The sequence below is a fragment of the Polyodon spathula genome, chromosome 9 (genome assembly GCF_017654505.1).
Source record: "Polyodon spathula isolate WHYD16114869_AA chromosome 9, ASM1765450v1, whole genome shotgun sequence".
Classification (NCBI taxonomy): Eukaryota; Metazoa; Chordata; class Actinopteri; order Acipenseriformes; family Polyodontidae; genus Polyodon; species Polyodon spathula.
The window spans coordinates 41,881,792-41,900,275 of record NC_054542.1 but is presented as its reverse complement, the minus strand read 5'-3'; the positions used below and the strand labels follow the sequence as shown (position 1 = coordinate 41,900,275).

The window sequence follows — 18,484 nt, the reverse complement described above, 5'->3', positions numbered from 1 at the left end:
CTGACACGGTAGCACTTGGCAACAACCAGTCTATTCATCTGCCAGTCCAGTGAGCCCCTGTATTCCTCAGAGTTTAAAGTGACAGTGATCCTGCCAACATCGGGAAATAATCTACTGTCATGACTCCTTCAGTATGCTACTTAGCACGCCAGATCAAATAACAGAGATATATAGAAATACAAAAGCCAAATATCCATTTAGGTGAACATTGGAAATTAACACTCTATATGATTTGTAAAACTATACATTACACCGTGTAACAAATTTTATTTATTTTTTTTGTTCCTGGGTAATAAGTGTTATTTCCTAATTGCTTATGCCTCAAAAGTATAGAAAATGGCTATTATTCCCCACAAACTTTGCTTTTGTGACCAGGACAGTGATATTTCAAAATATCACTATTTCCAATGGGAAAACGGGCAAATGTGTGTCTTTTCGTTCACATAGTCAGAAGAAAACAACATATGAATCCAAATTAACATGTATTTATACTAAAGTAATACAAAAATGACTACAAAAGATTTATAAGTGAGTAGTTTTTCGGGATTTACGATTATACTCTATTTACATAACACTTACTACCCAGGAACAAAAATTGTGTTGCATAGGGTTATTAAACCCGTAACATATCATCAGTTGCCTGAGCCTGAAAAGGTGGTTCACTCTATTGGCAACATTTGGAATCTTCAAGGCTGACCTGATTCTTTCAGGAAAGACATAATTTCTTCCATGTTTTATTAATTAAGTTCAGTTCTGGTGCTTTTTTATTATTATTTATTTATTTTTTTATTTTTTTTGGGTCAAGTTGCCGAATTGCCTTTTGGTACGTGTTTCTGTTAAATAAATAACCTATGTTATTTTAACCTATGTAAATAAAGCTGTAATCTCTTGTAGTGGGTCTGTCTCTTTTGAAGTGGCAGCTGTTAACAGTTGCATTGCAGAGGAAGCAGTCCGAAGCCTCCTGTATTTTTTTTTTTTTAATTTTTTTTTTTTCTCAGAGCTGCCCGAGTCTACTCCACAGGTTGATTTTGTAGGCTGTTAAAAGACAGGATCGTGAAGAATTGATGTGAAGAAGGAAGTGAGGAAGAAAGTGCTCTGAATTGTCCACCCTGTTAGTTAATTTAGCAGAGTAGCTACACTTTTTTTTTTTACCCTACCACATTCTTTGTTTTTTTGGTTTTTTGGTTTTTAAATGCTTTTATAAAAGTACTTGTACAGATGAATGAATACAAAAGGACTGGCTTCTACATGCTTGTGATTTTAATAAACAATCATCCCACAAGTGCAGTGGTACACTGAATATCATTTGAGACTGTGTTCTACGAAAGTAGCCGTCTGCAGGGGTGACTGCCGTCACGTGGGGCAGGTTTGTCATTCTGATATTTTGTAGCTGTTTGGAAAATACGATCGGGACAGTTTTCAGATGAGCAAGGTCTGAATGAAAACGGGCAACAGATACCCAACCCCCCTTTAATCTGAAAACTGCAAGTGTATAGAGAAATGCAAGTCTTGTATTTAGCAACAGATCACAAGCCTGCAAGTCCTCCCAATTTTTTTTTCTCTATACACCCCTGAAAACGAAATTTGTCATGTGCACTGAAACACCACACTGGCGCATGTAGTAAAAGCGCTCCGTGTGGAGTGCAGGATGTTCTTTTGATTTGTTTTCTTCACTTAGCTATGATGGTGTACTCTCCTCTCCTGGAGTTTCCAGACTCGTGAGCCTTGTTCTGTGGAGAAAATGACTACCCTACAATGAAGTGTTTTATATAAAAGAGGTTCTTTAAAAATGACCCATCACATCAGAGTGACAGAATGAAATGTCAAACTGGTAAACCTACTTTTAAAATAACTAAACAAACAAATGGCTTCTCCTGTTGTAATGCTCCCTGGAGATGATCATGGGCATTTAATCAAGAGTGCCTCATTGAACCAGAGGAAGAAATGGCAGTGTTTTGTGATGAGTCGGCTTGCTTTCTTCCCTTTTGAAAATAGCAGTGGATCTTCCCTCCTGATGGTTAGAAGACCTTGCTGAACATGTAAATGTCATTGTGTGGTCAGCACGGTTACAATCTCATGGTAGATTAGAGCTCATTCAAATTTCACATCTGAAATCTCGTAAAACCCTCATTGTAAAATGCAATGTTCTGTGTTCGGTGGCAAGGGGTAAACTCAATCAGGGCTGAGCATTTCGCAACTCTCCCGAAGATGTGTTTGTCTCATAGTCCTCTCTAGGAAACACTGTTTCATTGCTTATTCTTGCAATCTTATAGGAATGTTAAAAATAAATGAAATGTATTCATATTTTGTACAAAAGAATGTCTAAATGCGTTATTTAAGTTAAATGAATTCCTTTTTCTTTTTTTTAAATTTAGTCGTCTCCAATTTTTTTTACCCCAGTTTTCTCCCCAATTTAGTGTGCCTGATTTATTATCCGTGTCCTCGGCTCACTGCTCGCATGACCACCCCCCCCGGCTGACTCAGGGAACGAAGGATGGAGCACGCGTACTCCGAAACGTGCTCTTGCCAATCTGTAATTTTTTGAACTGCGGATACACAGCGAGGCCACCAGACCTATAGCGCCGGAAGGCAACACAGATCTGGAGGCTCCACTGCAGAACCACAGGCACCCTATCGGCCACAGGGGTGGCTAGTGCGCGGTGAGCCGTGGATTCCCCTGTCGACCTAAGCCCTTCCTACCAGGGCAGCGCTCGGCCAATTGTTCACCACCCCCTACGAACTCCCGGTCATGGTCAGCTGTGACATAGCCTGGACTCGAACCTGCGATCCCAAGGCTATAGGGCACATCCTGCACTCCACGTGGAGCGCCTTTCCTGGATGCGCGACTCGGGACCCAAGGTTAAATGTATTCTTGATTATGCTATTGATGTTGCTAGCATGTCAGGGGATTAATCTTGCCATAATATTCATAAGTAGAGTACCATCCAAATTAGGCTACACTGCCTATCATTTTACATTATGTATCACAGTGGAAATTTATAAGAGATATGTTGCACTCTGAAGTACAGTCTGAACTAGTTTCAGAAGGAGTATATTGGTGTTATGCAGAATTCCCTTGTCCTTACGGCATTGTTTACAGTGTTGTCAGAGGTTAAATCTGCTATTCCCCGCATTGTCTGTGGTTTGAAGGAGCGCTGAGGGGGAAACTGACACCAGCTTAATAAAATAAAGCTGTATCTGTTACGCCACAGCGAAACATTGCCCCAGTCTACACAAAGGCATATCAAGTAGGATATAGTTGTTCAGGCACTCTAAACTCACCAAGGGTGTTTTAATGCACGAAACACAAAGTGAAATGGCTTTTGTGAGTGATATACTGTAGTGTGGTTGAATCTGCTGTTCACTCTATATGGCTCCCTGCTAAAGTTACTGTGTTTCCTTGTTGTGCCGAGAAGCATCGTGGTCGCTTCATTTCTTCCTCTCGTTTTGTTCACAGCAAAGGGCCCCAGGGAAGATCCTCTTTGATCTGGTCTGTACACATCTGAATCTCATCGAGGGGGATTACTTTGGACTAGAATACCAGGACCACCGCAAAATGACAGTGAGTGTATAAAGCCCTGCACATGCTTTCAGATTTGTGATGTCACTCTACTGCTAGCAAGTACCCAAAGACCTTGGCTTTATGATGATGTAAAAACACATCTTATAATATTGTGTTAATACAGCATTAATAACCAGGAACAAAAATGAGAACCGCATATATCTCGGCACATCTTTCTGGGTCCCTTTTGTTTTGTTACACTTGGATCAAGTCCAGTTATTTTGCTTCCTCACTGTATACAGTATTCATTTCCTCCTGCAGGTAATAGAACACACCCAGCTGCAGCATAGCGAGTGTGAGGCACTGACAGGGTCCTAATAACTGCTGCATAGGAAGTCACTGGAAATGTTTTTTTTTTTTAACCCTTTCAGGTTCTCTTTCAGCTCAATAGAGTGGAATACTATTTATTATGTTTTAAGAGCTTGGTTTGTTCTGCATACTCTCAGCGGTGCCGTGCATCAGATTTACACTGACAAGCTCCTTGGTTTGACTACTTGTTTGTTTTCGCAGGTGTGGCTGGACCTCCTAAAACCCATTATGAAACAATTAAGAAGTAAGTAGAGCAGTGTAGTATAGTGATCTGTAAGGTCAGATTTTAAACAGTGTGCGACATACCTCTCTTTACTAGCTTTGTTCTACAGTTTGAGTCGCTAAAGCTTGCTATTACTTTTGACCAAATATATTCAGGGATATTCATAATACGTCATTTGCTCAAATGTCAGTGCACTCTTAAGTTATTACATTACATAATGTACTAATGGTACTTTCAAATATAAGGGCACTAATCTCTTCTGTGGGGAAAAGTCCAGAATATTTTGGCAGACTTACCAGGTGGTTCCTTGTCTGAAAGACATGCAAATTAGTCAATATGTTTACTAAATATTAAAGCCATTTTTCATTTTTAAAACTACTGTGTTAAGTTATATCTTTTTTTTTAATGAATTTTACATTCTCATTGTGCCTTGTTTGCTTCTAGATTGCATGTGTTGTGTATGGTTTGTAATTGAGTAACCCTGTTTCTGCAGGACCCAAGCATACGGTGTTGAGATTTGTGGTGAAGTTCTTTCCTCCCGATCACACACAGCTGCTGGAAGAGTTAACAAGGTCAGCGCAAGTTATCTGTGCCGGCTATGAGGGGGCGCTCTCCCCTCAATGTACTGCTGAAATAGAAATTCTATTTTTTTTAAATTATTATTATTATTATTATTATTATTATTATTTTATTATTATTTTTTTTTTTTTTTTTTTTTTTTAAAACAAACTCCTCAGTGACCAGATTGTGGAAACCTGGCAGGCTGTGCAGTTACCTCCTGCAGTTTTATTTCAGTACCACTTAAGGATAAGCTGGAAAAGCGTTCGCCGCCCTAGGTGTTGCGTATGAGTGTCTATGTGTTTTAAAGTTGAAAGACCTTTCCACTATGGCTTTGCTGGAAGTACTTTCTAATTTGTAATTTTGGTTTTGACCTTCAGTTTTGTATAATTTCTGTTTTTGTTGCAAAGTCTCTTGCACTAAACGGATTAGAAAAACAAACATTTCACTAGGTTTTCCATTTTTATTTTGATGACTTAGAGTTCACGCTCCACTCTGTGTTCAGACAAGGAGGATTCAATTCTACAGTTGCATGCCTTTCTTATGTTTTCTAGCACCCAGCCAACAGGCAGTGCATGCTGCGACGCATTACCAAGACAACACAATGCAGTTTGGAGAGTTGCATGCCTTGACCAGCGAAACAAGAAGTCTGATGAGGCGAACAGATTACTTGCATGCGTGGCTATCCATAGACTTTAAAATGTAGAACAAACACATTTATCTATATATGTTGTGGAATAAAATATGTACTTGATGTTAATTCTAAAGCATGCAATGTGTGGGTTGCATACATAGATGACACCCACTGGTGTTGAGATACCACAGTCAATATTGGCTGTGGTTGAGATGGAAAGATTCTGGATGGGGATCTCAAGCACAATAGAAAGAAAGCAACACTGATGTACAGGTAAGTAAGCTGGACTGAGCTGAGTGGGGGACAGAGGGGGGGTGATGCTGGGATGCCAGAATCACTGTTGAGCCCTCTTGAGGTGTTGTGGGGTAGTCGACGAAACACCGAGGATGGAAGGTGCCCACTTGAAGACCCCAGAAATCTACCCTACTTTGCTCAATCCAGACGGTTGTCACACTGATGCGCTGGGGAGACTACACTGGGTTGATCCCCAGGGCCAGCATTGCAGCCGTTGTGTGTGCTGATGCGCTGGGGAGGCAAAATGAGCTGATCCCTGGAGCCAGCATTACACTTCAGCAATCAACACCAGACAGAAGGATATCTACATCATCAGATGGAAAACAACGCAAATGGATGGAGATGCAGATGGATCACATTAGTTTACTGCAAAGCTACTTCTTAGTTGGTGCTTATCTTGGCGAGAGCCGAGTTCAAATCAGCATGAAGTTCAACATCTACTCTCATGTAATGGAAATCTTGGCACTGAGCTGGATGCAATACCACTTAAGTAAGCTAGGCATCCGTTAATTTCATCAATGTATTTTAATAGTAGAAGTTATACTTAATTTAATTTTGAATTGGGTTTTCTTAGTCTTGCAGCTGGCGGACACACTTCATTCAGAGCATAGTCGGAATAGAACTGGAATATTTAACATTGATAATCGAGTCATCAGGCACAACAGGTTGTTGTTACCTGCTTTTCACTGATTTTAGAAACGGTTGCGTGGGAACTTGTTTCTTCAGTGTCGCTCAGGGGGCTGGAATTGCAGTTTATAATGTCAGGCTTGTCTGCTGTACTTTGACTTTCCCTTTTTGTGAACTAGGCCAGTTCGGTTCTCTTGCCAGGGTTCCTCGAGCTCCATGAATAGCTCCAGTGATGCACTGTTTTCCAGAGCTATCCAATTCCCTTTTTCTGGCACGGAGAGAGTCCTTTTTTTCCCATAGGAAAAAAATCCTTTTATGGATGAATTGCAAGTCTTGTTTCAAGTTGCAGTACATGTCTGAGTATTAAGTACAGGTGCTGCATGCTCTATATAGTTTTAACATTAGAATAACATCAAGCTGGTACTATGAAGGAAATGCCATGCTGTTTTCATTGGCTGTGCCTGATGCAACAGGTTTGTTTTTGCAGCTGTAGTCTGGAGTTTGATGCAGAAAGGAGAAAAACTGTGAGGCAGACATTCAAGCACAATCTATAGAAATTTAAAAACGTTCTTTTATTAGGCCCAAAGTTTTAAGTGGGGTGGTTTTTTTTTTTTCTTTTTGTTTGTTTTAAATAAAACAATAATACTCTTACTTTAATATTACATTTGTGAATGTTCTTTCCCCGAGTCTGGTATTTCGTTTTAAAATGTTTTTCTGCTTCAGTCAGAATCCTTTGTGCAATGGTATGACTGCCCATAATGACAAGCTGGTTTGATGTTTTGAAGTGATGAACAGCAACATCTATTTTGCTTTATTCGTTTACTTTCCAAAGAAACGGGTGCTTTGAGATTTCACAAGACTCAGTGCTGAAAAACATACCTATCTAATTTAGTAACCAACCCACCTCTATACAGTACTCTGCCCTGTACCAGCACAGTATATGCATTTAAAATACAGTAAAAATACAGGAGGCAGTGTGGTCCAGTGGTTAGTCTAGGGCTTGTAACCAGAAGGTCAACAGTTCAAATCCCACCGCTGCCACTGACTGACTCACTGTGTAACCCTGAGCAAGTCACTTAACCTCCTTGTGCTCCATCCTGCAGATGAGATCAAAAAGGACATTAAATCAATGTCCTATTGTAAGTGACTCTGTATTATTAATTGTGTTTTTTAATGAGAAAAGGGTAAAGTCAAAGTGAATTTATTAACCATTTCCACAGTTTTTCCAGTGTTTACTGGCTATTCACCAATTTTTCATTTTTTTGTGTCGGGCGTTTTATCGGTTAAAACATTTATTATTATTATTATTATTATTAACAGTAGTAGTAGTATGTTTTCATGTCCTTGTACAGTAAAAGTGATGAATGGTGAATCAGTGTTCAAAAGAATTCACTGCACTAGAAACTGTAGATTATTTGAACACAGTCACCACTATTTTTTTAGACTGCATTTCTAGTGTAACTGATGAAAATGCCATTACCAAATTTGATAATCGTAAATAAACCTCAGTAGCAATGTATTTGACTTTCAGATTGGAAAACATACTCTGATTTATCCAGTTTTGTGACCAGTTCTGTTGTCTTTTCTCTTTTAAATATAGTTTGGTACATGAATCCCAATCTCATGGAGAAGTACTGTATGCTTGAAAAATCGTTTTTAGGGCTGAAACCCACGTACAGTATGTGGCCGGCTATGTGGCACTGATTTGGTATTCAGCAGGCCTCATTGATTGTTAACTTTCAAGTAATTTAGAGCAGGTCATTTTAGAAGTTATGTTGGTACACATTTTTTGACTGTGTGGAAATTGATCTGTTAATGTTTCCATTGCAAGAGAGCTTTGGCCCTGAATTGCTTATCTAGAAACACAATCTTTTGTGCATTTCACTCGAACGCAGCTTCATTGAAAATGAGATTAATTCCAGAGAATTGAAATTGTAAATCCATTGGTCTGCTTATCTTAATCCTTTGTGACACCCCCCCCCTTTAGGGTTGGTACCCTACATTAGGATAGTTATGCAGGATCAGCGCGGGGCTATCAGACACCCAGGCCTGATGTTTTCTTTGAAGGGTTTACGTGACGTGTCGGTGCAGGACAGGCTTAAACAAAGAAACGGCGACCAAAGCAGAGTTCTAGGAATCCAAAGGCTAAAGTGTTAATCTGTGGCTTAACATTGCATTCTGTAACAATTACATTCTGCCAATTCCTTAAGACCCAGACAAAGCCTTACCTCAGTGACTTAACACGTCAATTCTGCACTTTCCCGTGCGTCTCCATGCACAAGGCTATACCATAATTATCACCGATTCATCATGCCTGTCTGCTCTAACATGCTTTCACTGTTTGTTTGTTTTTTATTTTCTTTTAAATGCCCGGGTAACTTTTATAAGGGAAAATCTCCTTTTTTAATATTTAACATCTTTTGCTTGATTTGATGCAGATGGATTCAGATCCTCTATTTACTCTGTTTTCAGGCGTCCCTTTTTCTTGCATGGCTGATTCACAGACCCTGGTTTAGCTCTATCTTAGAGTCGTCTCTTCTAGAGCAACCAAATTGCCAGTTGTATGTTGGTTTTTACCAACAAAGTACAGCTATCTCCCTGGCAATTAATTTTCATGACTGTTTTGAATGAAATCCACCCACCCCCCAAGCATTGCCCCACAAACAACATTAACAAAAGAAAGCATTGGCATTCTACAAAACAGACCCACAGATCAATGTGCTGTGCACCAGCTGTAGGCATTCAGTGGAACCAGGCTATTTTTAGAGCCTATCAAAGAAGAGAGAAGTGGTTGTCCTCCTGATGACAGTGTTTGAAGAGATCTGTACACTTTGAAATGCAGAAGAAACACACATTGACAGGCCGCTCATCAGCAGAGCCCATTATCAGGGTGACAGACACATCCTGTACATAACTAGAGCTCAGCCATGCTTGGATAAATAATGTAACAATGGAAATACTGAATGAAATGGATCGTCCATTACTGTAACTGAATTATTTTCATCAGATGCATCACACATTCTTTCAGCAGTTCTTAGGAGCTTTAGTAGTGTGGCTTTAAAGGTGCTGTATGTTATCTCATCAATACTTTTCTGTCCCGGAAATAATCATTTATTTTGTGAAGCTGAGACTGGTGTGGCTTGTATTTTAAACTGATAGGTATTTTTCTGGAAGGACTCCAGGGAGCTTTACAGATGCCCTGTAAGAAATCCTGCTGTACTAATAGCTAGCATTTGCAAAGCCATGTGTGGAACCAAGCAGTAGCGAATCAGTAATGAATATTGTGCAATGTGGGAAAACATGAAAAAAAAAACTTTTTTTTCTGCCTTTTTGTAGTCAAATATCTAGCAACATACAATACTTTATCCAACAGAAGTCTAAGACTTGTGTATTAAAATAGATCACTGCCAAATCACTCCCTCCTTTTACTCTTTGTGATAGTCTCAGCAGTCAAATGGGAAGAGTGCCTGATGTCAGGGGTCTGAACTGGTTGGCAGAGTTGCTGTCTCCTCATGTCTTTTAAATAACCCAGAGTTAAGAACTGTGATGACACTCAATTTGTTTTGCCATTGGAATATATCCTAATATAACATTCTGAATGGTAGGTTTATACAGCTGTCACAAAGACGGCTGTAGTGGGTGACGTCAGACCAGAACCAGGAACCAACAAATAAACAACAGAGAGGTGGAGTTTGGTGAAGCTGAGCGATTGTTTTCACTCAGCATTTAATAATTGAACAGACAGAAAATAAAAGGTTGTAAAGACAAATAAAACACAGGACACGGCACTGGCAAAATAGAGACAAACAAAACGGACTACACAGACAAACATGTTGAAGTTCTTACTTTAACTATTACTATGATTTTATTGTCTCCAATCCCATTCTCCACTCACCGAACACACAACCCCAAGTGAGGAAAAACATGCTGCTTTTATGCTGCTGCACCGAGACTCGATTGCTAACACTATGTAACACAATTTTTGTTCCTGGGTAGTAAGTGTTATTTCCTAATTGCACAAAACTAATTCAAATACAGTATAATCATAAATCTCGAAAAACTACTCGCTTCTAAATCTTTTGTAGTCATTTTTGTATTACTTTAGTATAAATACATGTTAATTTGGATTCATATGTTGTTTTTTTCTGACTTTATGTGAACGAAAAGACACACATTTGCTCGTTTTCCCATTGGAAATAGTGATATTTTGAAATATCACTGTCCTGGTCACAAAAGCAAAATTTGTGGGGAATAATAGCCATGTTCTATACTTTTGAGGCATAAGCAATTAGGAAATAACACTTACTACCCAGGAACAAAAAAAAAATAAAAAATTGTTACACGGTGTAATCAATCATTCAGTTGGAGTCTTGGTACAACTGTATGTGAATTAATAAAGTGCAATTCCCCATGCTCGCATATTATTAAATTTTACCTGCAGGTGAAGTGCTGTGCAATCCTCGTGCCTAAATACAAATATACATTTTAAACACTTGTGTTATACAGACCCATTTATATCCAGTGTACCAATGACAATACACCAACATTAACACGCTACACGTAACATTCAACACAAATAAATAGCCCAGGGGCGGGGCACTTTGCCACAACAGCCCTGCTGTACACATTCCTATTCATACACTCCTGATTTAGGGTCATACTGATGGATTTCACTTGGCTGGATTTCAAGATTTAGATCCATGTGATTGGTAATGTATCTTGTTTGACTTGCTCTAAATTCGTTTTATTTAAATAGAGGAGAATTAAAGACTAGTCCTGTCTGAGAACTAAGCCGAGCGAGAAGGCCGAGAATAAATGCTATAGGACTTTTTTTCACTTCACTGAGTTTACATTTACAATAACAAGGCTTTCATTGTGGTACGAGAGCATTCTGTCCGTTTTTTTAGGCTTTATTTAAACCTTCCGGTGAATGACTAGGGCTGTTGAGATGAAGCAAATTTAGCTCTAAAATGTAGCATCCTATTGATTTGACTGTTTATTTTCCCTATTTTATGTTTGGCAGGTACCTCTTTGCCTTGCAGGTAAAACAGGATCTTGCATCCAGCCGACTCACTTGTAACGACAGCAGTGCCGCACTCCTCGTCTCCCATATTGTTCAATGTAAGTGGAGTCTGTGTTGTGCATCGCTGTGAATAGAAGAGTTACAGTAACATCTTCTGATTTCTCAGAGTGTGTCTAAATGGTAAATCTGCTGCGCTGTCATGCACTGTGGATCCTTTGGTTTGTTTTGTTGACTTATTTTAAGCTGTTGAAGCCAAAGCTCTGCATGGCAGTAGCCTTCTACTGTAGTTCTGAAATAACCAGATGCCAGAGTTCAGACCTGTGCAGCAGACTGGCTGCCTTGTGATTTTATAGTGGACCGGACCTGATCACCTACTGGCAGCCCACAGAAGTGCTCTTAGTGCTCAGTTGAATCTACATGAAGCCAGTCTGCTTTCACTTTGAATGTCCTGAGAATGCCAACGCTGCATCTAACCTGGGAACCAGCTCCCAGACGGAGATATTTCAACATTGTGATTCAGGGTGAGAGCTTGATGTAAGCTGTGAAGGAGCTCCCACTTCAGTAACTCTGCTGTATGAGCTGCCTGCCTGGGTTTAATGAGTCCAGAGGTTTAGATAGCTCCTGGATGTTAATCTCAGGCTCTTATTGGAATAGGGGGACAGGGGTATTCTTCAGTCACTGTTCAGAAACAAATATAGGTCACTAGATCAACAACATTTCTACCATTAGGGATTACTGTTAAGCAGAGTTGTGACCATTTAAAGGCTACAGTTAGATATTTAGTGTTATATAGTATACTCAAAGATCCAGTGTACTAGGTTCTCTTTGGAGGACAGAGGATTCGAAATAGCATCATCAGTAAAGAAAATATCTGTAACGCGTTAGTCGGGAGTCCTATCTAAAGACAGTGCTATACAGTATGTGTTCCGCCTTTACAATCAAGTTCCAGTTATAACAATGTTGGGTTTTTTTAAAAGCACTTTTAAAGTAAAATAAATACATACTAATACTGTGTGTTTTATATTTGTGGTTTTGAGTTGTCCTGGATTATTTGAATTCTATTTTTGTTTAGTTATTTCTAATAATAGTTCTATTATTTTATTATGTTTCTCACCTCTGCCTTGGTAAAAAAAGCTATAATTAAGCATTTGTAGGGTTCTGTCTTTTATTTGAAGTCTGGCACAAATCTAGCTTTTGTTCTGCCCTTCAATCTAGGAGTATAAAGTAGATTATGATGGGGATGGCGATATTATCTCACAAAGCTCTTCAGAACTGACTGCCAATTTCCTCTTCCCTTTTTTTCGATCAGCCGAGATTGGAGATTTTGACGAAGCCCAAAGCCGACAGCACCTCCGGGAGAACAAGTACATTCCTGACCAGGAAGCCCTAGAGGACAAGATTGCTGAGTTTCATGGCAAACACGTGTGCGTTCCCTCACTGCTTCACATGGTCTAGCTGCAGTGCTGCTGCTTCTGTTCAAGCTGTCTCTGCATTAAATCAACACGTTGTGGTGCTCGTTTTATAGTAACCTAGCAACAGAAATGATCGTTGTTGTTGTAAAGTGTGAGAGAATTATCTGATTTTAAACTTGAAAAGGTAATAACTGGAAAATGAGTATTACTGCCAGGTTGGTATAAATGCTTTCATTCATTCAATTCCAAAACTTGGCTGTAAACAGTACTGCCAGTTAACCGTTACTCTTTTTATATCTCCAAACGATTAGTCAAGTACAGCTCCCACAGAGCAGACGGCAGCTTATCAAGTTTTAGTGACCTTTCTACAGGCATTTTAAATGTGGCAAGACATGAGAGTGCAATTGTTAAAGATGACGTTACCCGTTAATTAATGTTATCCACCTAATCAGTGCACTGTGCTCCAACCTCATTTACCAAATATTAACAGAGAAACAATTACAGGCTATTACAGTGAAAATGTTTTAAATCTCTTTTTAGTAGCTATCGGTTTAATAAAAATTGACCATGTGGTAAAACAGAGTTGTACTGTGACCACTTTTGTGCTTTTGTAGTTCTTGAGCAGAAAGTCTTATGCCCGAGAGAAAGCTGTGACTGTGCATTACAGTACGTTTTTAATTAAAAGATGCTATGAGAAAGAAAGCCTGATTAGCCTCTTGGTTAAGAAAGAGAGAAGTGATTTGTTACAATTTTTGTCAATTTGACTCTGTTACCAAAAAAAAAAAGTTTTGAATATGGTAACCTTTGATGGCATGAACAGGAATATAGAGTGCATTTGACGTACTGCAAGAAATTAAATCAAGTATAGAAAATATAACTTTATATAGTGCCACAAGAAAACAATCTTCATAATTAAGATCAACCCACTGGAGTAAGAAAGAAATTAGACATATGTAGCTACGTCTAGGGAAGTGCGACATGGCTGAGGTTCATGGAATTCTGTTAGCTACAGTCACTTGAAGAAACTGTTCTATAAACAGGACTGTAAGCAAACTTGTAGCAACATTTGGAGTAGCTACTTTAGTGTAGGACTGATTTTGTTTTATTAGTTTTGTGGCAAGCCACACTTTTCTCAATATACAGTTATATAATGACATGTTTGCCTACCTAGTTCCGTCTCCTGTCAGATATTTCTCCCTTGTGGTTTGCTAGCAGTTAATGCCTGATGTGGATTTCACTGAATATACTAGGGCAGAGAGATTGCTGCCATCTACTCTACTCTTATAACAAAGAGCTGTTTCATGTTCTAAAAGGACATGTAAAAGCGTATTTTGTGGAATTCATTTCTTATTTACTGTGTTGTGTGTGTTCAAAACAGAGCCCCAAAGCTGTACTAATGCTTCTGGCTGTTTTTGTTTAAAATGCGTTTATATACCAAGTTGAGGTTTAACTAAAATAGACAACAAAGTACTATATGGAAAAATCTACGTCTGTGGGTTTGATTTTCAGCATTTTCAATGTTAAGGGTTGATGTGCTTTCAGTTCTTGTATGTTTGGAGTGTGGCCCTTTTAGAAGTACAGTAACATCCATAGATAGATAAAACAATCTAAAAAGTTTTAAAATGCATATATTGTTGCTGTGTGTCCCACTCTTGCTATTGGTTGTGTTTTCTGCCCAGCTGGTTATTTTTGTAACTGCTTTTTGCCCTGTGCTGTATTGGCAATAGAAACTCTAATTAGCCGACACAAGCTGGGAACAGGAAGTCCTTTCCTAAATCCGATAAGGGGAATGCAAGTATAGTTTGTCTGTGTATGTCTCTCTTTGTGTTACTGTACATTCATTATTTGCTCTTTAGGTGGTACAACTACAAAATAAATAAGTTAATGGAACATTAAAAAAAATGTGCCTCATTTCATTGTTGCCTTGTCACGGGCTAACAGTGGAATACTAGAAATGCCGAGAATGAACTCTGGAAAGGGTTTGTCTCGACCATTGATAGATGCCCACAGGTCGTCAAGCAGTAACTGAGCAGACCCATATACTGTAGCACCGAATATGAGGTAGATGGTGTGCTAGTATATCAATAGGGTAGGGCGTTGGTTTCAGGTCTCAGAATATCAGGAATCAGCCTTGCTTGGAAGGGCATTATTTTAAGGAAGATGCTGCACAGTATACAGTACTTGTGTGTCAGATTTAAGTACAGTTTTCTAATGAATTTGGCCAGTATGTAATAAAGAATTGGTTTGTTTGTTTGTTTTTGGGTCAGGGGTCAGACGCCGGCCGAGTCGGACTATCAGCTCTTGGAGGTGGCGCGGAGGCTGGAGATGTATGGGATCCGGCTCCATCCTGCCAAGGACAGGGAAGGCACGAAGATCAACCTGGCTGTGGCACACACTGGGATCCTAGTGCTCCAGGTACAGTCCCAGGAAATGCACTCACTGCTGCTCTTGAGCAAGGGAGACTTGAGAGAGTGATTACAGTTCTGTTTTAGAAAGACCCCTCTCACACCCACACACACGCACCCAAATGATATATTATTGTTTTGGTACTGTACATAATGTTGGGTTGGGTAGCCAAGTATCTGGAAACATGTTTGAGAAATTGGGTTTACTGGAGAGTATAATATGTCAAAACAGATTTCTGTGCTTAATCAAAAGTCAAATCAAAGATGCTGAATGTGTTTATATATATATATATAAAAAAAAAAAGTTTTTTGTATTTCATATATAGGGCCACACCAAAATAAACGCTTTTAACTGGTCAAAAGTACGGAAGCTGAGCTTCAAGAGAAAGCGTTTTCTCATCAAACTGCGCCCAGACATCAATGTAAGTCTTAAGTTGTGTGTTTTACTCTAAACATGACTAAAATGTTATGTCCAATGAAGGTAGTGGTTTTTTTTTTTGTTTTCCTAAATGAGGTGGAATGTCAGAGGTTGGTTACTAATTTCTAACAGTAACACTAACCACTAACTACTTTTTTTTATTCAGCTAAAGTTTGAAATTCCTATAGAATCATACAAATTAAAACAATATTTACATCTGATTTCTTGTCCATTTAAAAGTTACTCTGTAGACACATTGCTAACCCTAATCAGGTGTTCAGGCTTCCTAGACTGTTTCAGAAGCAGACTCACATTTTCTTCCTTTGAGAATATTGTTAATATTTGGGTGTGTTGTGTTGACCTCCCCCAGCAGAGCTCTTTCCAGGACACTCTGGAGTTTCTGATGGCCAGCCGAAATTGCTGCAAGGTGCTGTGGAAGATCTGTGTGGAGTACCACGCTTTCTTCAGACTCTTTGAGGAGCCGAAACCAAAGCCCAAGCCAGTCCTCTTCACCAGGGGCTCCTCTTTTAGATTTAGGTAAAGCTGGGGTCACCTGTATATTGTCCTGTTCTGAAATGGGAACTTTTCTACTGATTTTGGCCAAGTGACTTTTATTTATATTAAAATAAAACAAAAAAAGAAGAGAGAAACTTGTAGTCCAGCTTTCTGTCACCCCTCATTTTTCAAGTGATCTGTGTGTGTGTGATATTTATTTTATATTGTAAAGCCACCCTCTGCTGGCCAAGTTTCTTTCAACTTACGTTCAGGAATTTATGATTAAGTGTTTAAAGTTCTGGCTAGTTTTCCAGAAGCATACTCCCCCATCAATAGCACTTGCTGGTATTGATTAAGTAATATAAACAGAAACTGTTATGGTTCAATGAGGATACCACAGAAATAACCCTTTCTGTGCGTAAAGCCAAAGCCAGCCAGGACAACAATAGACACCAGCTTGGAGTGTTGAATATATTTAAGATTACTTTCGCCATTGGTTACTATGAGAAACCCAATGGAAATCAAATGTTATATGAAGAGTATTATTTACTGCAATAAAACTAATAGATCAATAAGAAAGATGTATATATTCTTCAATGTATGTGTTATAGATGTTTTTCAGGTATTCAGAGGCTCTTCTTGTTTGTTTTTTCCTTTTTTCTAATAAATGATGGGATTGTTTGTTCATTTTTTCAGTGGCCGGACTCAGAAACAGGTGCTTGATTACGTCAGAGACTCGGAGTTCAAGAAAATCCCCTTTGAAAGGTAACATCTATTGTGTACTGTCAGTATTAATGTTTTTTTTATTTTTGTTGTATCTTTGCAAATACCATATTCCCACATTGATAAATACTGGAAAAAGATGCATCTGAACTTGGGTCTCGCCTGAAGTTATGCAAACAAACAACTAAATAGATAGCATAGTTACTTGAGTTCCTTATGGAATTACACCCTTTTTAATTTACTATACGGTAATTATAAGCAGTCTCTGATGCACACAATATTTGTGCAATCCTCGCTTTTCTTAAAAATAGAATAATTACATTGAGCGTTCCTGTAATGGTTTAAAAGAGAAGGGGAGAGGGAATGGGAGGAGGCGAGAGCTGGGGGCAATTAGCTAATTGAAACAGAACAATCAAAAGTAAGAGATACTGATGGTTCTCTTCTAATTGTCATCCAGAGCCAGGGATTATAATGTCACTGGAATGTTGTGTGTGTGTGTGTGTGTGTGTTTCTCATATTGTCAGTCCTCACTAAGTCGAGCAGAAGTGGACAGGGTGATTACCACTAGGCTTGGTAACTGAGAGTGGCACTATGTCTTTCAGGAAACACAGCAAGATCCGGTCTAACGTGAGCCTGTCTCCAAAGCCTACAGAGCGCCGATCAGAAGTGCCAAAGCAAGTCAGTATAACTGTCTGTATGGCACTCCTGCTTTCCGAGAGGTTATCCGTTTTGTACTGTGTGCATTGTGTAGTAGTGAGTTCACACATAGACACTGATGTCCTGGTCTTCCAAGGAACAGGTGGAAAATGTTATCCCGTATAGTCATGTTTCTCATATCAGACCTCCTCAGCCAATCCACCATATTTTACAAAATAATGGATACAATGATGTTCTCTTCTTGATTTTCATAGTGATATTGCAGCATTTTGAACCATCGCCCCAATCCCTGAACTCTTCTTTTTGTTTCTTGTCATTTGTCACTTGCAGAGCGCGAGCTACACCTTCGGTGACAAGCCTGACTCCCCGACCAAGCCATCGCGTCAGGTGAAGGAGGCACCAGTGGAAGACGCAGCTGGGCAGCAGCGCCAGAGCCCTTCATTGAAGAAGAGCCCCCAGGAGGACAGGAAGCAGGAGTGTGAAGCGGAGGACGTGGATGGAGGCATCCGGGGGAAAGCGCAGAGCAAGCAGCAAGCGGAGCACCCAAGCACAGGTCCAGCATCCCGGGCTGCTAGGGGCAGTAGCTCCTCCATTCCTTATATAGACTGCAGTGACATAGATAGCGAGTACGACGTCCTCAAGGGTCGCGTCACGAGGTCCCAGTCCCAAACAAATGACAATTCTGAGGATGAACCAGTAATCGGTGGTGGTGGTGGTGGCGGCTACACCTACGACAAGGATGAAAATCTGAGTAAACTCAGATTCAGGGACTCCCCTCCCATTTCCAATCCCCCCCTTAATATAACTGAAGAGTTTATTGGTGACGACCCAGGCAATGTATCTTTCTACGCTGGGGGGACTCCTCGAATGCCTAGGCATAGCACTCTGGTAGACGAGATCTTCAGGGGCTCGGAAAACCGAAGCCCATTTACTACCCCCCTCACACCTGGTAGCAAGAGGTCTAGTCCTCATGCAAACAGTTTCAGCAGGACTGGCTCTCAGAGCTGTGTCGAGCAGAATGGCCACAGCTCAAGGTCTAGTCGTAGGGAGGAGAGTCGAGGTTACAGCCCGAGGTTTAGCCCTAGGGAGGAAAGGCAGCAAAGTTATGGTTGCAGTAGTTATGGAAACTGCTCCCCTATGGTAA

The 18,484-nt window shown here is 39.8% G+C and overlaps 1 protein-coding gene across 4 annotated transcripts in view; it reads left to right on the top strand.

Moving 5' to 3' along the window:
* Window positions 1-18,484, top strand: part of LOC121320894 (FERM, ARHGEF and pleckstrin domain-containing protein 1-like) — a 92,124-nt gene that overhangs the window by 47,847 nt on the left and 25,793 nt on the right. For 2 of the 4 annotated variants that reach the window (XM_041259656.1, XM_041259657.1), the window contains exons 3-13: window positions 3,458-3,562; window positions 4,073-4,115; window positions 4,588-4,666; window positions 11,231-11,328; window positions 12,540-12,654; window positions 14,910-15,057; window positions 15,374-15,469; window positions 15,836-16,002; window positions 16,657-16,725; window positions 17,286-17,361; window positions 17,671-17,893. In XM_041259656.1, coding sequence (XP_041115590.1) covers window positions 3,458-3,562; window positions 4,073-4,115; window positions 4,588-4,666; window positions 11,231-11,328; window positions 12,540-12,654; window positions 14,910-15,057; window positions 15,374-15,469; window positions 15,836-16,002; window positions 16,657-16,725; window positions 17,286-17,361; window positions 17,671-17,893 — 1,219 coding nt within the window. The remainder of the gene's footprint in view (window positions 1-3,457; window positions 3,563-4,072; window positions 4,116-4,587; window positions 4,667-11,230; window positions 11,329-12,539; window positions 12,655-14,909; window positions 15,058-15,373; window positions 15,470-15,835; window positions 16,003-16,656; window positions 16,726-17,285; window positions 17,362-17,670; window positions 17,894-18,484) is intronic. The other 2 variants (XM_041259658.1, XM_041259660.1) reach the window with 2 other exon arrangements.